The following is a 16,822-nucleotide window of genomic DNA, read 5'->3' as shown; positions in this document are numbered from 1 at the left end:
GCTGGAATTGGCTTACCTTAAGCCAAGACGTGGCAGTGTCCACACAGCGGGAGGCTGACGGGAGCATGTGCTCCAGTCATCTTCCCTTACTTCTTGCAGAAGGAGGAGTATCAGATGCTGTCAGGGTCAGGAGCTGTCCTCTGTGTTCAATTTTAAGGGTCTATACTAGACCTACTAAATCGAACGAAAGAAGATCGACCTCTGGAGCTTCAGTCGTAAGTACAGTAAACTTACGATAATCTGGCATCTTTAAGACCCAGGAGGTGCTGGATTATAAAATATGCCGAACTATCGGAAGAGGGGGCTATGAGGAGTCTGGGGTGCGGTGGGGGGGATGCCACTCCAGACCCGTCGTAGCCCCCCCTTCTGATAGTCCGGCTCTGCCCCAGGCGTCCCCGATTCAGCTGCTGCTGGTCAGTTTCAGCAGTGGCTGAATCCGGGACGCCTGGGGCAAAGCAGCTGGAGTGCTGCCAGGTTGGTCCGGTAGCACCTCCCCTCGGTGCTGCGAGATCAATCCAGCAGCACCCCAGCTGCTCTTGGGGATGCCTGGGATAGAGCAGCTGGGGTGCTGCCGGGTTGGTCCCGCAGCGTCGAGGGGCGGCACTACGGGACCAGTCTGCCAGCACCCCAGCTGCTCTTGGGGACGCCTGGGACAGAGCAGCATCTGACCAGTGCCCCCGGCTTCCCGGAATCAGCCGCTGGTCAGTTTCAGCAGCGGCTGAATCGGAGACACCTGGGGCAGAACAGCTGAGGCTCTGCCCCAGGTGTCCCCAAGAGCAGCTGGGGTGCTGCCAGGTTGGTCTCGCAGCCCCGAGGGGCAGCTCTACGGGACCAACCCAGCAGCACTGTAGCTGCTCTGCCCGGCTTCCCTGATTCAGCTGCTGGTCAGTTTCAGCAGCGGCTGAATCCGGGAAGTCGGGCGCAGAGCAGCTCCAATTGTCTGGCTGCCCGGAGCACTTCCGGGTTCCCGATGGTGCCGGACCATCAGGAGTGCAGGAGCATTGGATGCTGGACCAATGGAGTTTTACTGTATAGATGTGCCCTTAGTAATTTCAAATTATCCCAAACAAGTGCCAATAAAAATATTACCATATTAACATATTTGGTGTGCTACATGGTTGCAGAAACTACTTCAGAAATGTTTTGAGTTTTAAAAATATACTCTTTTTGTATTTTCTTTTAAATCAAGTTCTCTGATGCATTGAGTGTTAATTGTACAGGCTTTGGAAAATGAGACAATTATTAATTTTACAAATCACTTAAACTGGCAGATTTCATATATAAATGTCAGTAGTTAGATCAGTATCTTATGTTGTAGAAGGGCAGGATACTATTTGATGTCCGGTTTATTGCCCTAATGAACTGTGAGATGTCAGGTTTCAGAGGAGTAGCTGCATTAGTCTGTTTCAGCAAAAACAAGGAGTCCAGGGGCACTTTAAAGACTAATAAATTTATTAGGACATTAAGGCATAAGCTTTTGTGAGATACAACTCACTTCTTGAGATGCTAAAGAGGAAAGAATACAGAGATAGGAGGATAACATCAATGGTAATTAAATCAGAGTGACTGTGGCTTATCACTCTCAATGATGAGAAGGTGAGAGTACCTGATTGGGAAATTACCTATTATAATGTGAGAACCATTCCATGTGTCTATTTTAAACCTTGTTTCAGGGTATCAAATTTGCATATGAATTCCAGCTCAGCAGTTTCTTATTGCAGTCTGGTTTTTTGTCTGAGAATGGCAATTAGCAAGTCAGAAACTGTGTCCAGGAAGGTTGAAGTGCTCCCCTTCTGGTTTTTTATGTTGCCATTTTTAATGTCTGATTTGTATCCATTTATTTTTTTGCCAAGAGACAGTCTGGTTTGTCTGATGTACATGGCAGAGGGGCTTTGTTGGCACATGGCATATATTACATTACAGGCAGTCCCCGAGTTACGCGGATCCGACTTCCGCACTTACAAACGGGGCTTTCTCGCCCCGGAGCTTGCAAGCAGCGGGACCGCCCAGAGCACAGCGGTCCTGCCACCTCGACCTCCGGGGCGAGAAAAGCAGCTCCGGGTGTCCCTGGTCTGCTGGGGACCGTCTCCAGCAGACCAGGGACACCTGGAGCAAAGCCGGGGAGGCGGAGGGGTCCCACGCCTCTGAGGCTTTGCCCTGGCAAAGCCGGGGAGACACGGGACTCTGCCGCCGCTGCGGCTTTGCTCCCCGTGTCCCTGGTCTGCTGGGGGGGGGGTGCAGCTAGTGCACCCCCCCCCCCCCCAGCAGACCAGGCTTTTGTTGTGGACCCTGGGGTAGAGCAGCTGGGGTGCTGCCGGGTTGGTCCTGCAGAGACCTACCTGGCAGCCCAGCTGTTCTGTCCCAGGCTGAGATTCAGCTGCTGTTGAAACTGATCAGTGGCTGATGCCAGGAAGCTGGGGGCAGAGCAATTCTGCCTCCAGCTTCCTGTAGTCAGCCCCTGGTCAGTTTCAGCAGCAGCGGCTGAATCTGGAGCCAGTTCCGACTTACATTCAAATTCAACTTAAGAACAAACCTGTAGTCCCTATCTTGTATGTAACCCGGGGACTGCCTGTAGTAGATGTGCATGTGAATGAGCCTTTGATGGCATAGCTGATATGGTTGGGTCCTGCAATGGTGGTGTCATTAAGACAGACATGTGGACAGACCTGGCACTGGGTTTGTTGTCCCCTCCCCCCCCCCCCTCCCCCCACCAGTAAACTTTTTAGCAGGCTAGCCAGCCTGGCTCATACCAGGTCCGGGACCTACCTCTGCTGTGTCTCTGCGTTTAAAGTGTATTAGGAGCCGAGTGGGCAGGCAGCCTGGCTCAGTTCTGGTTCGCACAAGGTCTGGAAGCTCAGACTCCCTTCCCCCCCAGAAAGGGGCTGCTGACACCCCACACTCCTGCGTCTTTATCAGAGGCAGCAGCACAGGGCGAAAAGCAGCCAGACCGCAAGAGGAGCTGTTTTTTAAACTGGTTCCTCTTGTGGACTAGCTCCTGCCTGGCACCCCGCACAGCTGCCGGCCCTGCCCCCAGGGATTATATAGTAGTCTACTAACTGATAAGAATTCATGAGGGTACTCGACTATTCAATTAACTGACATTTTACATCCCTACTTGAAAGTGTACATCTGAGTTAAATTACTCTGGTTTTTGTTTTTTTCTGACTTCCTTGGTATTCTATTAAATGTGCATTTCATGTGGGAGTATAGACAATACAGCTCTCCTCATGGGAGTCAATAGTGTTCTGAGGAAGGAAGTTGCCTCACCAGAGGCAAAGGAGCAAGCTGGAAGAGAGCTGCTTAACCTAACCTGTGCCAGAGATCAATGAAAGGAAGTTCTGTGCTGTTGAAATTGACGGTGATGGTGCTCCTTGATTTTGAAGGAAATTGTTTTGGATCATTGATCTGTAGAAAAGATACCAGCTGGCCACTCCCCCATGGGGATTTAAATAATTAACTAAGCCTGTTAGGGGAGCCTCTGACAGTTACTTCACACTGTTAGCTTATGTGTGTGTTTATGTATTTACTAAAAGTTGTAACTATTAGAACCAACACAAATGCATAGGCAAGACAAATGACATTTCAACTTTTCCAAGTTATCTAAAAATAGTTCCCTAATTTTTCCATTAATAACAAAAGCTTTAATAATGTGTTTCTTGTCAGACCAGAGAGCGCATGGAGCAATTTAAATTGGATGACCGGGTGCTCTGTCTGCATAGTAGATGGCGAATCCTGTATGCAGGCCTGGCCAATGGCAATGTGGTCACTTTCACCATAAAGGTTAGTGTATTTGAAAACTGGCATGTCAACTCTTATCAAAACAGGGTTAGCAGATACCATTCTTTTTTTTCCTCTCCACCCATTTCCTGCTTTCAGTTACATTTTTGTCTCTTGAATCTTCTTGCTATACATACCTGATTTTTTAATATAAATTAGTTAAGTCATTTTCTGTTTAAATATTTATATGTCCCTCAGTGAACTTTCTCCCCTTCTCCTCCTTCCATCTGTCCCTTGTATCCTCATAGGAATTCCCTTTCCTGCTGCAAGGCTCCCTTGGGTTAAACTTTTGCGGGTCATGAAGATGGCTAATCATGAGGCCACAGTGTTTTAAATAAAAATACAAACATAACCCTTTACTTGCTTAGATTGACTCCAGGGTTACTGCTCAAAACTATCCTAGCAAAATAAGTGAATGTTGCAAGGGGATCTAAAAAGAGGGCTCGAGCAGAAGTATTATGCCAGAGAAACTCAAATTATCTTCACAGAATTCTCACATACTAAACGTGAAGAAACACAATTCATAATCTGTGGTAGTTAAATAATGAAATATATAAGTTCATATGCCTCATCTAGCAATTCTGTTTTTCTACTAGTGAAGAATTGCCATTTCTTGCTACCAGTCAAATTGTAAGCACAACTCACTTGAAAGAGACTAAATTTGTTATTCAAAACTAACTCAGTTATGATACTTTAAGTATTCCTAATTTATATCAGAGTGAACGAAGAATTTGCTTTAAATATTTAGATTATATTTTAATCTTAAATAGTGTTCCATCACTATTAGTAGTGGTAGTTATACCTCTTGGGCTGTTTTAGGTATGTACAAGAGTAATATCAAATATACCTCAATTGTACCCTGGAAGGAGAATGGACTCGGTGGTCTAAATTCCTTTCAGTCTTTTAACTTCTTTATTTTACAGAACAATAAACAAATTGATACCTTTGAATGCCATGGCCCTAGAGCCGTCAGCTGTCTAGCCACAGCTCAGGAAGGAGCACGAAGGTTGTTGATAGTAGGATCCTATGACTGTACTATCAGTGTGCGGGATGCTCGAAATGGACTGCTTCTCCGAACTCTTGAAGGTCATAGCAAAACAATACTCTGTATGAAGGCAAGTACCTTGGGAAGTAACTCTATGAAGTTTATACTGGTATAACTAATTTTGGTTAAAAATATGACTTTTGCGAAGGAAATATTTATGCTGAATCATTTCTTATCCTAGTATGGATGCGAATTATACCAGTGGAAAGCTGCCTTAGGCTAGTGTAAATGATTATCTTAATAAATAGATCTTGAATAAAGATCTTAACTGGTTAATGCACTAAAAGGGCAGTTTGCTCGCTTTTGTTGTTAACATCTCCACGTAAAATGCTGTGAATGAGTCACTTACACCCTGACTTAATTAGCTTCATTAACACCGGTCATACAATTGCCAGGTAACTGCTTTTGCTGTTGTGTGTGTATATATACCCCAAATTCTGTAATTTGCACTCCAGCTCATCTGATGAAGTGGGTTTTACCCGTGAAAGCTCATGAACTAATAAATTTATTAGTCTCTAAGGTGCTGCAAGAATGCTTGTGATTTTTTTTTTTTTTTTTTTACAGTTACAGACTACCACAGCTACCCCTCTGATTTTATATTTAAAAAAAAAAAAAGGATTGGTGTAGCTCATTATTTTTCCTATATGGGAATAGCTGTACTGGTATAACTGCATCCATCCTAATAGTGTTGCACCACTTCAAGTATATGGAAAAATGGTACAAGTTCTTTTATGCCTTTAATGATCAATAATAATGTGCCCACTCTAATATAAAGCATAGTGCATGTTTTCTGCATCTGCTTTAACTAAAACAACAACAAGCTTAATATACTGAAAGATACATTTTAAGCGATTTACAAGTAATTAGACATAAAGGTAAGAAATCTTTACAAGAAAATAAGTTAGTTGCATTTTACTTTTTAACAGGATAAATGAATCCAAAGCAGAGGTCTCTCACCACATATGCTTCAGCAGTCTTTCTGGCTGGATTTCCCTTGGCAACAATTCCTCCCCCAGTTCCGTGTTACTGTCCTTGTCCTTCAGGTGTTGCTTATGCCACGGGCAGACAGAAAGGGGGGAATCTCTTGGGGCATCTGTTCCTCTTTCTTACCGTTTTCTCTTTCTTTGAAAATCACCTCCAGCTGGGATTAAAGAGACAAAGTCAGTGGAGACGGGAACACTCAGTTGTAAATTTCTTGCTTACATCCTTTTTCCTGCAAAGAATGGTCATGTGAGCAGGTGGTAATCCATTTGATCTTGTTGACACCTGGCTGAAGTGTTTGCCTTTTTGTATTTGTGGCTTTATATTGGAATATGTCTCTAATATACAGTAGAATCTTATAACATTACATACACAATGTTGTCATACACATTTTACCAGGGCAAGAATTATCAGCAAATTGAATTTTCAAATGATGCCTCATAAGGCATATTTTGTACAAAATTGATATCCTTTATAAAAGGGATGAACATAAGGGTACAGACCTGTCACAGAAGCCCATTTGCTACTTAAACAATCTGATGCTTAAAGTAGTTGTACTGAGTGAGTTTCATTGTCCTGTTCATAATAGATTTTGTTGGTCCCCAACTTCTAAAGAAAACAATAGATTTTACAATTAAAGCTGATAAATAAACATTTTATTTGACTCAAATATACAACTGTCTTTGTTCAGTATATGGGTTGGTTCTTTTTAAATAAAAATTTTAATATTTGTGGAGATATATATGTAATGTATAGAAATGTCACCGTTTGCCTTTTGGGCAAACAAGATTAAAAGACTAGAAGGGTAGACAGTACAGGAGGAAGTATTTGTGAAGGCAATAATTCCTTTTGAAATACTATATTGCTGTTTTAAGCAGATCCTTATTCCCATAGTGTGCACTTGTGGTTTCACTCACATGCTAAATGATACGCAAGTCAAAACTGTTATTTTTGTCCTCTTAAAAAGGTTGTGAACGATTTGGTGTTCAGTGGCTCCAGTGATCAATCTGTCCATGCCCACAATATACATGTAAGTTATTCAAACTTTTGAATCCCTAAATAGCTTTTACTGTTGAGTTGATAAAAGCTATGAGAATTTCTTTGCAAGTCTACATGCCTAAGAGGATATGGTGACTTTTACACTGTGTTGTATAGTACCTTATTGTCTGGGGAACTCAAAGCACACCTTTCATTCACAAGCTATAGAAAAATTGGAGAGGGTTTAGAGAAGAGCCACAAAAATTCAGTGGATTGGAAAACATGCCTTATAATGAGAGATTCAAGGAGTTAACCTTCTCTTTGATAAGCTAAATATAGATAAGGGGTGACTTGCTCACAGCCTGTAAGTATCTACATATGGAACAGAGTTCTTCGCTGTCGCAGACAACTGTATTACAAGATCCAGTGGCTCAAAGTAGAAGCTAGACTAATTTAGACTAAAATAAGGCGTGTGTTTTCTACAGTGAATAATTAACCATTGGAAAACCTTACCAGGGGTTGTGGTTAGGGATGTTAAAAATCATGTAATAGGGCAACCGTGTAACCTCTGAAAATCTCAGTGGTTAAACAGTTACCCATGTTGAGGTCTTGAGTCCGCAGTGAAGCTTCTCTGGGAGCAGGGCCAGCAGTGCCTGCCGGCCTGGGTCCTGGGGAGGGGGTTTCGCTGCTGCTGTGCAAGTAGATAAAGAAGTACTAATTGCTCCTTCTCATAACACAAGAATTAGGGGGTCTCCAAAGGAAACTATTAGGCAGCAGGTTTAAAAAAAACGAAGTGTTTCTTCACACAATTCAGTCAGCCGGTGGAACTCCTTGCCAGAGGATGTTGTGAAGGCCAGGACATCAACAGGGTTCAAAGGATTGGCCCATCAATGGCTAATAACCACGATGTGCCAGGCTAGTGTCCTTAGCCTCTGTTAGTCAGAAGCTGGGAAGGAGCAGGGAATGGATCACTAGATAATTACCTGTTCTGTTCATTTCCTCTGGGACATCTGGCATTGGCTGCTGTCAAAGATAGAATAATGGGCTAGATGGACCTTTGGTCTCACTCAGTATGGCCGTTCTTATGATTTAATGGGTGTTCTTTCTTCCTTGTCTTGGCACAGACAGGAGAGTTGGTACGAATCTATAAAGGCCATAATCATGCTGTGACTGTTGTGAACATCCTAGGGAAGGTGATGGTGACTGCCTGCTTGGATAAATTCGTCCGTGTTTATGAGCTGCAAGTAAGAAAATAAGTTATCTTGTTGAACATCATTTATCTATTCCATTTTTTATACATTACAAAAGATCCAGAGTAAAAAACCATATTCAGAGAGGCCAAGAGAATTGCCGGGCCCCCAGGCAAGGTGGGGAGGCATCCAACTCCCTGCTCCCATAATAGGCAGGTCAGGAGGCAGCCAGCCCTCAGTGCTGCCTCCCCAGCCTTCTGCCAGCATCCAGAGCATGGTGCACGGCACTCTGGTGGTGATTTAAAGGGCCTGGGGGAGCCCCAGGTTCTTTTGAATCACTGGCCCTAAGACAACTGCTACTTCCTCCCCACCCTCCTTCAGTAGACTTGGCCACACTAATCATCTTTACTTTCTAACTTCCAGCCCCTCTCTCTTCTGCTACTTAAAATTCTCATCCTTCTCCTTTACTAATAAACTGTAGAGTTGTAGATAATCAACTTGCATGTGCCAGGCTGGTTCTCTGTTGCTCTCATTTTAACTATAAAAGACAATGAAGTTTTTACATATAATTCTGAACAATTTGTTTTCTTCTCTTGTGAAGGTCGAGTGACATGTACTTTGTCTATGTAAACTAGATCAGTTTAATATCCTCTACCTAATGGTCAGTACTCTCATGCAGAAAACAAATTGGATTCTCATAGTATGTTGTGTGCTGACTTGGCGAGAGCTGGGAAGATTAGTGAAGCAATATCCGTAGCTCCTGAAGAACAAATGCTTTCTAAACAATCCCTCCAAGTGATTAGTGGTGTTAACTGGTTCTTAAGGGAGTTGAGTCCAGCCTTTCAATAGCCCTGAAAGAGCCGAGTGAGGAAAAATGATGGGATCCTTTCCACTAACTAAGAAATTCATAGTAGATAGTACAATGTGATTGTAGGATGTGGTGCACACAAGGATTTTACAAGTCTCATTTAATAGTGAGTCTCCTAACTCTTTTAAAAAAATCACCATTGATTATGGAAGCCAACAAAAAAAATGCCTGCACAATGTCAAACTATTAAATGCTTGACTATTTGTTTCTTTTCTTACCAAGTCTCATGACCGTTTGCAAGTCTACGGAGGACACTCAGATATGATCATGTGTATGACTATTCATAAGAGCATGGTAATTATCCTTTCTTGGATCTAAAATAGAAGTCTTGTTTGTTAACTGCTTGAATGGGTGATGGTGGTGTTGATTCCAGATTTTATTGATATCTGAGGTAGATAATTTTAATTATTTTAACTTTCCTGACTTTCTACTAAAGAGAGGACCATTTAAAATGGCAGTCAAAAGAAAAATAATGATAAACAGCATTTCTATATTAATTATATATCAAGGTAACTATAGCAATGTAGCAATTCTGGAATGTAACTCGTATGCTAAATTGTGTTGGGGAAATTGAACTGTCTGATTTGCTAATATTGTATCATCTCATGACACTAGCTCTCTGTTAGCCAGACATTAGTTTGTTTCATCTTCATAGTGTGCATTGTTACTATAATCGAAAGTTAGTTTTCAGACCCTAAAATGATGCTTTAGGTGTAACTGTCCTGTTTCAGACATTTTCTCTAGCAGCTACAGCATATGATTAGACTTAGTAGGATTTCACTAACCACTTCCAACGTTCAGGACCACACTTTCAAATTAACACATGCTGAAGTGCTTGCAACATTTTTTACTGATTTGTATATACAAATACCCTAATGTACATGAAAATTAAGGTTTCTAGTACATACCAAGGTATGAATGCTTGCCTGCTTAAGCTGAATGCCCTTAAAAATTCTTAAGAATGTGCAGCTGAAAACTTGTTCCTAAAAATTGAGAGCTAAAATGGAAAGTGCTTAATACTTCTGAATTTTAAAATTGTAAAAACAAAAGAGTGAAGTGTAGGAAAACTGAGAAGCACTGCAGTAAGAGAAAATTATATTTTTTCTTAGCTCCACTTCTCATGGGGCTGAAGTTGAGATTTAACTGTGCCCAAGCTGTGTGACGGTGGTCCAAGATTTATGCTACACTGTATTTCTAAGGCTTATCATATAGCTGCTAGAGACAATGTCTGAAGCAGGACACGCTGAAAGAGTTACAATTTAGGGTTTTGATATTTTCACTGTTTTGATTATAGTAACAATGCACACCATGGAAATGAAATTAATGCCATATGTCTGGCTCAGAGAGCTACAGACATGAGATGATCCAGTATTAGCCTTAAGCATCTAAATACAAATGAAGCCTCAGTTCAGGTGTCAGTAAAGTATGCTATACAATGGACATTTTCTTACTCTTCTATATTTGTTTGAACACTAGAATGTAGTCTCTTCCATGCAGTACATAAATATTTGATCTCTTCCGATAGTGGAAATAAGAAACAATGTGTCAGCTTCTGAGCTAGCGGCAGAGAGTCCTGTGGCACCTTATAGACTAAGGGTACGTCTAGACTACATGCCTCTGTCACCAGAGGCATGTAGATTAGGCTACATGACATAGGAAAATGAAGCGGCGATTTAAATAATTGCCGCTTCATTTAAATTTGCATGGCTGCCGCGCTGAGCCGACAAACAGCTGATCAGCTGTTTGTCGGCTCAGCGCGATAGTCTGGACGCGCGGGTGTCGACATCAAAGGTGTTTGTCGACCACCCAGGTATGCCTCCTGGGATGAGGTTCACCTGGGTGGTCGACAAACACCTTTGATGTCGACACCCGCGCGTCCAGACTATCGCGCTGAGCCGACAAACAGCTGATCAGCTGTTTGTCAGCTCAGCGCGGCAGCCATGTAAATTTAAATGAAGCGGCGATTATTTAAATCGCTGCTTCATTTTCCTATGTCGGGTAGCCTAATCTACATGCCTCTGGCGACAGAGGCATGTAGTCTAGACGTACCCTAACTGAAGTGTAGGAACATAAGCTTTCGTGGGCAAAGACCCACTTCGTCAGATGCACCTGAGCTGTTAGCTTCATATTTCCGCAGAACTACAAAACTGAACCTTTAGCCATCAGTTTACTGCAGATTATTAGAGATCAGAAACAACAGACTTCTACATGGTCTGTAAGCCAGTATCTCAATGGCTAACTCCTGGAAATGTCTTATAGGAACTCTGTCAGGTGGAAGAATAATTTAACTTCCCAGTTAATCACTACTAAAATTGAAAGGATTTTTACAATCCAATTTAGACTCTAAACAACAAAAAGCAAATTGTTTTGCATTTAGTTTGTATATGGAAATGGGAGAGTACTTTCTCATTCTGGTTCTCGGCATATTACAGGTATTCAGCAGAGCATCTGACTCAAGTCTCTGAATGACTTTGTTTAAAAAACAGTATTTTTAAATCATAAATGTTGCAACTAAGAAGTATTTCAAATTTAGAAGTCTTAAGCATAGGCTTTCCACTTTATATGTTTCATGCTTTGTCGTTTTGCTTATTTATCTCTTTAAAAATGTCTTTTTTTTTCCTCATGAACTTATCTTCACAGATCTACACTGGCTGCTATGATGGCAGCGTCCAAGCTGTGCGGCTTAACCTGATGCAAAATTACCGTTGCTGGGTAAGGAACAAAGCATTTCTAGTGTTTGGCTCTTTATCCTTTTTTTTAATTATTATTATTTCTGGACCAATCTCCTGTGTTGGGACAGAAATCAGAGGCTTGAACAGATTCATTTGCATGATATTTTTAGAACACTCTTTCAATTTAACCAGTCACACATCTTTGAAATTCCATCATGAAAATAGTTTAAACTCTGGGAGCAGCTGCCTTGCAGGATCCCTGTAATATATGGTAGGTGCTCTGTGTTGAGGTAGATAAGTGATCATTTTTTTAAAAAAATTCTTCACTTACATTAACTGTTTCAACTGAGTTGGTGGCAAGTGCCAACTTCTAAAACAGAAAACTTCTACTGCACCCTCTGTATACAGAAACAGTTCTTCTAATCTTAGTGATATTAGTTTTGCATATAAATTTTGCTTTGTTAAAAAACAAAAACCCCTTACCTCCTAGTTTTCTGGCTTCCTAAATATGTGCATTTCTATGCTAGAAATGTTCACTTTCCTTGCTGATACATGTTCATGCTGGCAAGTTTAATGGCTGTAATGCTCCATTGAGAGCCATTTGTTCTAGACTTAGCTTAACTAGAAAAGACAGCACAGAGCCTTATGTGTCTGTTGCACCAATTTTATTTCTCCCTAAAACTTATTCTAATAGAATCATACCATTTGAAATGACAACAAGGGTCATCTTGTCTAGCTCTCTGCCAAGGTGGTGTGATTGTGGCTGAACTATTGTCACTCATTTTGAAAATATCAGTGAAGAAGTTTCCATAGCCTCCCAAAGTAGTCTGGAGACATTGCCCCTGTAGTTCGGTATGAGAGAGTATGAAATGTGGAGGCAGTGTGTGCCAGACAACTTTTGGTGGAAAATTGTTTGGCAGCAGCTGGGATAAGAGCATTATCTAACTTCTTCACTTCCTCTTTTCCCTCACTACCCTCTTCCCTCCCCCTGCTTATTACAATACATTCTCCCACCAGTGGCATGGATGTTCATTGATATTTGGAGTTGTGGATCATCTGAAACAACACTTGCTGACCGATCACACCAACCCACATTTTCAGACCTTAAAATGTCGCTGGAAGAACTGTGATGCCTTCTTTACTTCCAAGAAAGGTTCCAAGCAGGTATGTGGTGAAGAAATTGCATTTGTATAGTGGGAAGGGGAAAAAAGCAGAGTAAGAAAATATATATTGAGTGACAGAATCTTAGATATAAAGCATGTGCTCTGTTACCATAGTTGGGGGACTTGCCTATTCATGGTCAAATCCTGCTAGCTTCAGACATGCAGACAGTTGAATTGAATTGAGTAAAAGTATTGATATAAGCAAGTCCAGCTGGACTTGATCCTTAACACATCATTCACAATACAGCTTTAGTCTGTTCTGAGTCATGTGGTCATTCTGAAACAGTGTAAAATAAGATACACAGTTTGTTGCTGATAGTGGTTGTCATTTTCCAAACATTTAAAGAGGCTAACTGTACTTGTGCCTAGGAATGGAAATTTGCTTTTTTAAAGAAAAGCGTAAGTATTGCCTTTTTAACTGCATCTTGATTCCATTATTTTCAAGTTTTATAAGTGGAAAATAATATTTATTTTTCCTGAATGTTGTTTTTCTCAGTTCTGAGGGAGCAAAATCTTTCATTGAATGGTCCTAAAATGGTCATAGCTGGGTTTAACAAATTAAATACAGATGATGCAAAGAGATTTCTGAGTTGATATTAGCACAACTGGGAGAACTGAGATTTTCATTTCACAGAGATAGTATGAGAGTCTTACATTACCTGAACTAAAGTACGACGGAAGATCTTGCATATTTATCAGTGTGGGGGTTCTCCGGGTGCGATCACCCCCTCTTGAGCCAAGAGGGGGGGGTCAGCGAACCCTCGTGTCCCCCTTCCTTGGGCCTATCCGGCCTCGGAGCCCCCAACGGGGACCCCCGGTAACGGGTGCGATCACCCCCTCCCAAGGGGGAGGGGGGGTCAGCAAACCCGACGACAGTCACCCGCCCAAGCGGGGTGGGGCAGCCGGCCCCTGGTCCAACGTTTTCCCCTTGCGGGGGTCGTCACTCGCTACGGCTCTCTGCGCAAGCCGCGGGGAGCGGGATACTCCCCTCGGGGGTGGGAGGGGGACCCGGTCCCGCCCTCTCTCCGGGTCCCAGCCCGGGGCCCTGGGCGCCGGGGCTGGCTAAGGCCCCGACGCGGTGGACGAGGGAGCTAATCCCTCCGAAACTCGTCCACCCACGGCCGCCAAAAGCGCTCTGCCCCGGACTCCTTCCTCCCCCCGGGCGGTGCCCGCCAATCGGGCCCGCCGCCTTCCCACCTACCCTGGTTCGGGGTCTCGTGGGGTCTCGCTTCCCGACGTATCCTTGGGGGATCGCTCTGAGGCGCCGTTCCGTTTCCGCGCGTCCCGCTCCTGCTGGGCACGACGCGGTGGGGTACGCCCCCCGTCAGCCGACGGGCTGAGGGACCACCAGGGGCAGTGGCTGTCCCGAAGCCCCCGGGCCCAGCGCCGGGCTGGTAGCCGCGGGGTGTGCCGCCCGGGCTCCGTCCTGCCTCCGGCTCGGCTCCTCTGCTCCTGCCGGGAGCCTGCCTCCTCCTGTGCCGGCGGCCAGCCCTTTTGAGCTGGCCCGCCGTATTCGCCGCTCCTGGGGACTCCTCCCCTTCCGGGCACGCCGCCGTGCAGCGTCCTGCCGCCCAGCTGATCCGCCGCGCCGTCCGGCGACGCGGGGAAGGAGTCGGCACGGCGCAGGCGCGGGGGGAGTTCCCCCGCCCGCCGCCGCCCGCGCGAGCTGGGGAAACACCGGAGAGCCGGTTCCCCGGCGGCAATCTCCGGGGGATCGGGGTTCTGGCCGTCCCGCCCCCCGATCAGTGACAGGCTGTCACAATCAGTAAAGCCATTCTTATTCTAGGGAGGTAAAGCTGTTAGTCTACCTTCTTTTTGTTGACTTCTATAAAAGTGCGCAATGAAAGGAGGTTTGTCTGATGACTGAAAAGCAGAATAATAGTCTTTAACTAATCTTCTAAAATCTACATATAGTGAAAATAGCCCACCAAGAGCAAATCTCAATATTCTAAATTAAGCTGTAGTTTGGAGATGAGAAGGAATATATATTCATAGGGCCAGATTCTGCCACTTCCTCACTCTTTTAATAAAAAAGATGGGATTATTCACTGAACTGCATACCTTTCGACATGAGCAGGGGTGGCAGAAGGCAACCCCGATTAGTTATGGGAAAACTGATAATTGCTACATGTCCATTGAGATGTACTGATGTACTTTTTATATCTTGTACTTCAGAAATGGGAAGGGAAATGGCCTCTAAAAGTATTCATGGCTATCAAGCTACGAATGTAACTAGTATTTGTAATCTTATAGTTCATAGAATTATAGAACCATAGAGCTGGAAGAGACCCTAGAAGGCCATCAAGTCCAGCCCCCTGCCCAAGGAAGGACCAATCCCAATTAAATCAACCCAGCCAGGGCTTTGTCAATCCAAGACTTTTAAACCTCTAGAGATGGAGACTCTATTACTTCCCTAGGTAACCCATTGCTGTGCTTCACCACCTCCTAGTGAAATAGTTTTTCCTAATATCCAACGTGGACCTCTCCCACCGCAACTTGAGACCATTGTTCCTTGTTCTGCCATCCGTCACTACTGTGAACAGCCTTTCTCTAGCCTCTTTGGAACCTCCCTTCAGGAAGTTGAAGGCTGCTATCAAATCCTCCCTCACTCTTCTCTTCTGCAGACTGAATAGACCCAAGTCCCTCAGCCTCTCCTCATAGGTCATATGTTCCAGCCCCCTAATCATTTTGGTTTTCCTCCGCTGGACCCTCTCCAATGCATCCACATCCTTCTTGTAATTGGGGGCCCGGAACTGGACACAGTACTCCAGATGTGGCCTCACCAGAGCCAAGTAAAGAGGAATAATCACATCTCTGGATCGACTGGCAATGGTTCTCTTAATGCAACCTCATATGCCATTAGCCTTCTTGGCTACAAGGGCACACTGTTGACTCATATCCAGCTTCTCATCCACTGTAACCCCCAGGTCCTTTTCTACAGAACTGCTACTTAGCCAGTTGGTCCCCAGCCTATAACAATTCTTCCGTCCCAAGTGCAGGACTCTACACTTGTCCTTGTTGAATCTCATCATATTTCTTGTGAACCAATCCTCCAATTTGTCTAAGTCACTGTGGACTCTATCCCTGCCCTCCAGCGTATCTACTTCTTCCCTTAGCTTAGTGTCATCCGCAAACTTGCTGGGCATGCAATCCATCCCCTTTATCCAGGTCATTAATAAAGATGTTGAACAAAACCGGTCCCAGAACCAGACCTTGGGGCGCTCCGCTAGAAACTGACCGCCATCCTGACATCGAGCCGTTGATCACTACCCGCTGGGCCCGACCTTCCAGCCAGCTTTCTATCCATCTTACTGTCCATTTATCCAATCCACATTCCCTTAACTTGCTGGTAAGAATATTGTAGGAGATCGTATCAAAAGCCTTGCTAAAGTCAAGATATATCACATCCATTGACTTCCCCATATCCACAGAGCCAGTTACCTCCTCATAGAAGCTAATCAGATTGGTCAGGCAGGACTTGCCCTTCATGAATCCATGCTGACTATTCTTGATCACCTTCCTCTCTTCCAAGTGCTTTAAAATGGATTCCTTGAGGATCCCCTCCATTACCCTCATTCTCCCTCCCTCATTCTCTTTGTTCCCCTGTTGCATCTTTAATTCTGCTGTAAGATATTTGAGGCTAGAATCATGTCTATTACATATTTATACAGTGCCTAACAAGTGACCTTCTTCAATATATCATCCTAGTAAACGTGATAAATACAACAAAGCTGATCCCCATGGTGTATCACTAGATCTTCCATTCCTCTTGGTGACTAATCAGAATTGTGAATTGTATAGTGTTTAAATTAGCAGTTGCTAGTAGCATTCTACTAATTTTCCCCTAAATAGTATGGACATGGATTATCTGAGAGTCTTACTAGTTAAATTTCCCCCCAGAAGCTTTTAGCTTGTGTTTTATAATGGTGTTTACCATAGTTCTCTTGATCAGAAATTTTTGGTCCAGTGTGGTCAAAGGAAGCGATTGAAGTCTATTAGCAACAATGTCTAAAGTGCAGTTGTCTTTCCTTTTTCCCTTACCCTTTCTTGGTTGATAAATAATAATAATTATAATTGCAAATGGGCCTTTTGTCTTTATATTAAAAAAGAGAGAGAGAGAGAGAGGGAAAAGAGGGCGAGGAGGACTT

At 43.6% G+C, this 16,822-nt stretch overlaps 1 protein-coding gene across 3 annotated transcripts in view; it reads left to right on the top strand.

Annotated features, from left to right (window-relative positions):
- Nucleotides 1–16,822, top strand: part of ZNF106 (zinc finger protein 106) — an 80,158-nt gene that overhangs the window by 58,065 nt on the left and 5,271 nt on the right. For all 3 annotated transcript variants that reach the window (XM_075927230.1, XM_075927229.1, XM_075927231.1), the window contains 7 exons: nucleotides 3,664–3,780; nucleotides 4,701–4,892; nucleotides 6,771–6,833; nucleotides 7,906–8,025; nucleotides 9,062–9,133; nucleotides 11,480–11,551; nucleotides 12,529–12,675. In XM_075927230.1, coding sequence (XP_075783345.1) covers nucleotides 3,664–3,780; nucleotides 4,701–4,892; nucleotides 6,771–6,833; nucleotides 7,906–8,025; nucleotides 9,062–9,133; nucleotides 11,480–11,551; nucleotides 12,529–12,675 — 783 coding nt within the window. The remainder of the gene's footprint in view (nucleotides 1–3,663; nucleotides 3,781–4,700; nucleotides 4,893–6,770; nucleotides 6,834–7,905; nucleotides 8,026–9,061; nucleotides 9,134–11,479; nucleotides 11,552–12,528; nucleotides 12,676–16,822) is intronic.

The sequence above is a fragment of the Pelodiscus sinensis genome, chromosome 4 (genome assembly GCF_049634645.1).
Source record: "Pelodiscus sinensis isolate JC-2024 chromosome 4, ASM4963464v1, whole genome shotgun sequence".
NCBI lineage: Eukaryota > Metazoa > Chordata > Testudines > Trionychidae > Pelodiscus > Pelodiscus sinensis.
This window is presented reverse-complemented; position numbering and strand designations above follow the sequence as displayed.